Source organism: Opisthocomus hoazin, chromosome 17 (assembly GCF_030867145.1).
Source record: "Opisthocomus hoazin isolate bOpiHoa1 chromosome 17, bOpiHoa1.hap1, whole genome shotgun sequence".
NCBI lineage: Eukaryota > Metazoa > Chordata > Aves > Opisthocomiformes > Opisthocomidae > Opisthocomus > Opisthocomus hoazin.
The window spans coordinates 5,039,782-5,042,710 of NC_134430.1; the positions used below are offsets into that span (position 1 = coordinate 5,039,782).

Below are 2,929 nucleotides of genomic sequence, written 5' to 3' on the forward strand. Positions count from 1 at the left end.
CTGCCTTCCTCCTCCTCCCCCTCCCACCTTGCAGCCCCCAACCCAGCTCACCTGGAGGCTGCAGCACCCCAGGGACACCAACCGAGCACCCACGCCGTGCCGGGCCAAGCCCACGGCAGCAAAGCCAAAGCCCAGCACAGCGGACAGACAAGATGCTGCTACAGGTGGGGGATTTCACTCCCCCGGGGAGGGCAGCCAGGCCCAATCCCGACCCCAGCACCATCCCTAGGGAACAGGATCAGACCCAGCTGTGCTGCAGCCATGGGGCCAAAGGGAAACTGCAGCGTTAATCCGAGAGAAAAGGCATTTCTGCTCCCAAGGCCCCTTCCCCAGCATGCTGTGTGTCCCCCCCCAGCCCCGGGGGGGTCCAAGCCAGGTGGGGGTGTGTGGTGCAGATGCCACCCAGGGAATTGCAAGGCTCAGAGCAGCCCTAACCAGAGCCAGGCCAGCTGCAGCAGCCCAGAAACTCCCCTTGTCCCTTGGGATTTGTCCTGGGGGAGCAGCATCACCCCTTCCAGCCCAGGAAAAACTCAAACCCAGCCTCAAGGCGCTGCATAGCCCCTTTATAGCAAGGCAGAGAGAGAGAAATCCCTGAAAAAAAGCATCTTTTCCCTCCTCCCAGGGCTCCAGCTGGTCCCCGGCCCATCTTCGCTCCCTCCCCATCAGATAAGGGGAACAGCACCCAAAATTGCTGGCAGACACCTCGGCCGGGAGCCGGCAGCCTAGGGTTAATTCCTCCCATACCTGAGCTGACATTTCAAAGCCGTGAAACAATTAATGAGATTCCTCCCGTAACCCTGGAAGTTACAATCAAGGAGAGGGGTCGAGGGGGGGCTCCCAACCCCCAGGGTGCTGCTCTCCCACCCATGGGCACACACAACCCCACCATCTGCCTCTGGCCTAGAGATGGGGAAAACATTACAAACGTCCTTTTTTTTAATTATTATTTATTATGTAAAAACGGTAACTTTTATAAAAAGTTTATAAAGCAAGTACAAGGCACGTTCGCAGAAATTCACCTTCCTGCACAAAAGGTACGAAACGTTATACTCTAGTATAGAGCTCAATACACGAGGCCGCGGCCCCAGAGAGTTTGGTTCATACTCGAGGATGTCCCCTCCCTCCCCAAAACCCCCTAATCCCCCCCCCCCCCTTCCCCGATCCCATTCAACACCTTTAAAAAAAACGAACTCGCTGCTAGAATCCAAAAATATACAGACAACCGCCTCTTCGCCCCGAGCATCTCGCTCGGGTTCGGGTCCGAGTCCTGCTGAAGCCGGGATGCTGGCGGTGGGGGGGGGGGGGGTCGGGACCAGCCGCTCCCCGGGCCCCGGGGGGGTGCGGGGGGACGATGCGGGGCCGCTCGGGTCGCAGACAGCCCGGCGCCACGGAGGAAGCTGCTATTTACCTCCGGCTGATAACGAACCAGGAACCGCCACTCGCTGCCTGTTTGCTAATTGGCACCGGGAGGAGCGAGAAAAAAAGGGGGGGAGGAAGGGGGGGGAAGAGAGAGAGAAAAAAAAAGTGTTAAATCTGGGTTTGGGGGTCGCTCGAAGCGGGGGACCGCGCTGTATCGAGGTCGGGGGCGGTCCCCCGGGGATGCTGGTGCTGGGGACTGCGGGGGATTGGGGTGCGGGTATGGGGGGAAGAAAGGGAGGGGGAAAAGAGAAAAAAACTCGGTAGCGTTAACTCTGGGTTTGGGGGTCGCTCGAAGCGGGGGACCGCGCTGTATCGGGGTCGGTCCCCTGGGGATGCTAGCGCTGGGGACCGGGGTGCGGGGGGGATTGGGATGCGGGGGGGATTGGGGTGGGACACTCACCTGATGGAGGAGCCGTTAGTGACACAAACCCCTCTCGTCTTTGGAGCAGAGTTCGGAGGCGAGCTCGGCTGCCTGCGGAGAGCGGGGACAGGGCTCAGGACCACCGCGCCGGCGGGCGCTGCCCAGCATTCCCCCCCCCCTTCCCCACCTCGCCAGGACCCCCGAGTGCAGTCAGCACCTCGCAGCACCCCCCAGCCCGACATGTGCCCCCCACCATATCCAGCCCCCCAATCCCACCCCAGCCCTAGCAGCCCTTACCTTAAGGGAGAGCAGGGTGGCCTCGGAGGAGGGGTCGCGGCCCTTGGCCCCCTCCTCCAGCACGATCTGCAGGTCGAAGATGTAGTCGATGACGTGCTGGAGGATCTCCACCTGGCTCACCTTGGTGCCTTGCGGGATGCCCGGCACCAGCTCCCGCAATTTGGAATAGCAATCGTTCATATCGTAGAGCAAGCTCATGGGTTCCTCCAAGGCCGGGCTCTTGTTGCTGCTGCCCCGGGCGATGGCCAGGCTCTGCTCCGAGAGGCAGCACACGGCTTCGTAGCAGCTCCGCACCGACCGCACCGGGCTGATGGCTTTCATGGCGCGGGGCAGAGCTCGGTGGGGTGGAGGGGGGGCGGACACGCACAGACACGCACACGATGTCTCGTCGCCTCGACGGCTGCGGCTCTGCCGGGATCTCCCTGCACCGTGACAGCCAAAGCTCGGACCTCCAAAGCCCCCACACCTCAGTTCCCCGCAAACCGAAGCCCCGCAGCTGCCCGGCGTAGTGGGGTAAGCGCAGCCCCGCGTCCCCCTTATATTGGCAGCGCGGCGGGGCCCCGCCCTCGCATGCAAACGAAGTGGAACCACACCCATTTTTATGCAAATAGAGTTCTAAACCCCACCCTTGCATCTAAATAAGGCGGGAGGCACCACCCCCTCACCCCCCCACCCCCCCATCCCCCAAAATGACCCTTGGTGGCCTGGGGGGGACACGGGGGGACACACACAGGACCACGCCGGTTCCCCACCCCACAGACAGACCCCAACCCCCCCCCCCATGGCGGGGGGATCCCCCCCAAACCCCTCGGACACCCCAAACCCCCCCCAACCCCCCTTCCCCATTGAATT

The 2,929-nt window shown here is 62.2% G+C and overlaps 1 protein-coding gene across 1 annotated transcript; it reads right to left on the reverse strand.

Moving 5' to 3' along the window:
- Positions 1–936: 936 nt before the first annotated feature.
- On the reverse strand, positions 937–2,575 carry ID3 (inhibitor of DNA binding 3). The gene is made up of 3 exons (XM_075437896.1): positions 2,078–2,575; positions 1,820–1,891; positions 937–1,453 (listed from the first exon to the last, which is right to left on the reverse strand). Exons 1-2 carry the CDS (start codon positions 2,396–2,398, stop codon positions 1,835–1,837), a joined length of 378 nt encoding a protein of 125 aa, XP_075294011.1. The 5' UTR covers positions 2,399–2,575; the 3' UTR covers positions 937–1,453; positions 1,820–1,834.
- Positions 2,576–2,929: the final 354 nt, after the last annotated feature.

What these genes read in the sequence shown, in the direction of transcription:
- ID3 (XM_075437896.1), bottom strand. Translation starts at nt 2,398, where the DNA reads ATGAAAGCCATCAGCCCGGTGCGGTCGGTGCGGAGCTGCTACGAAGCC. An exon ending in CCACCCTGCTCTCCCTTAAG is followed by an intron (nt 1,892 to 2,077) that starts GTAAGGGCTGCT and finishes CGCTCTCCGCAG; the next exon opens with GCAGCCGAGCTCGCCTCCGA.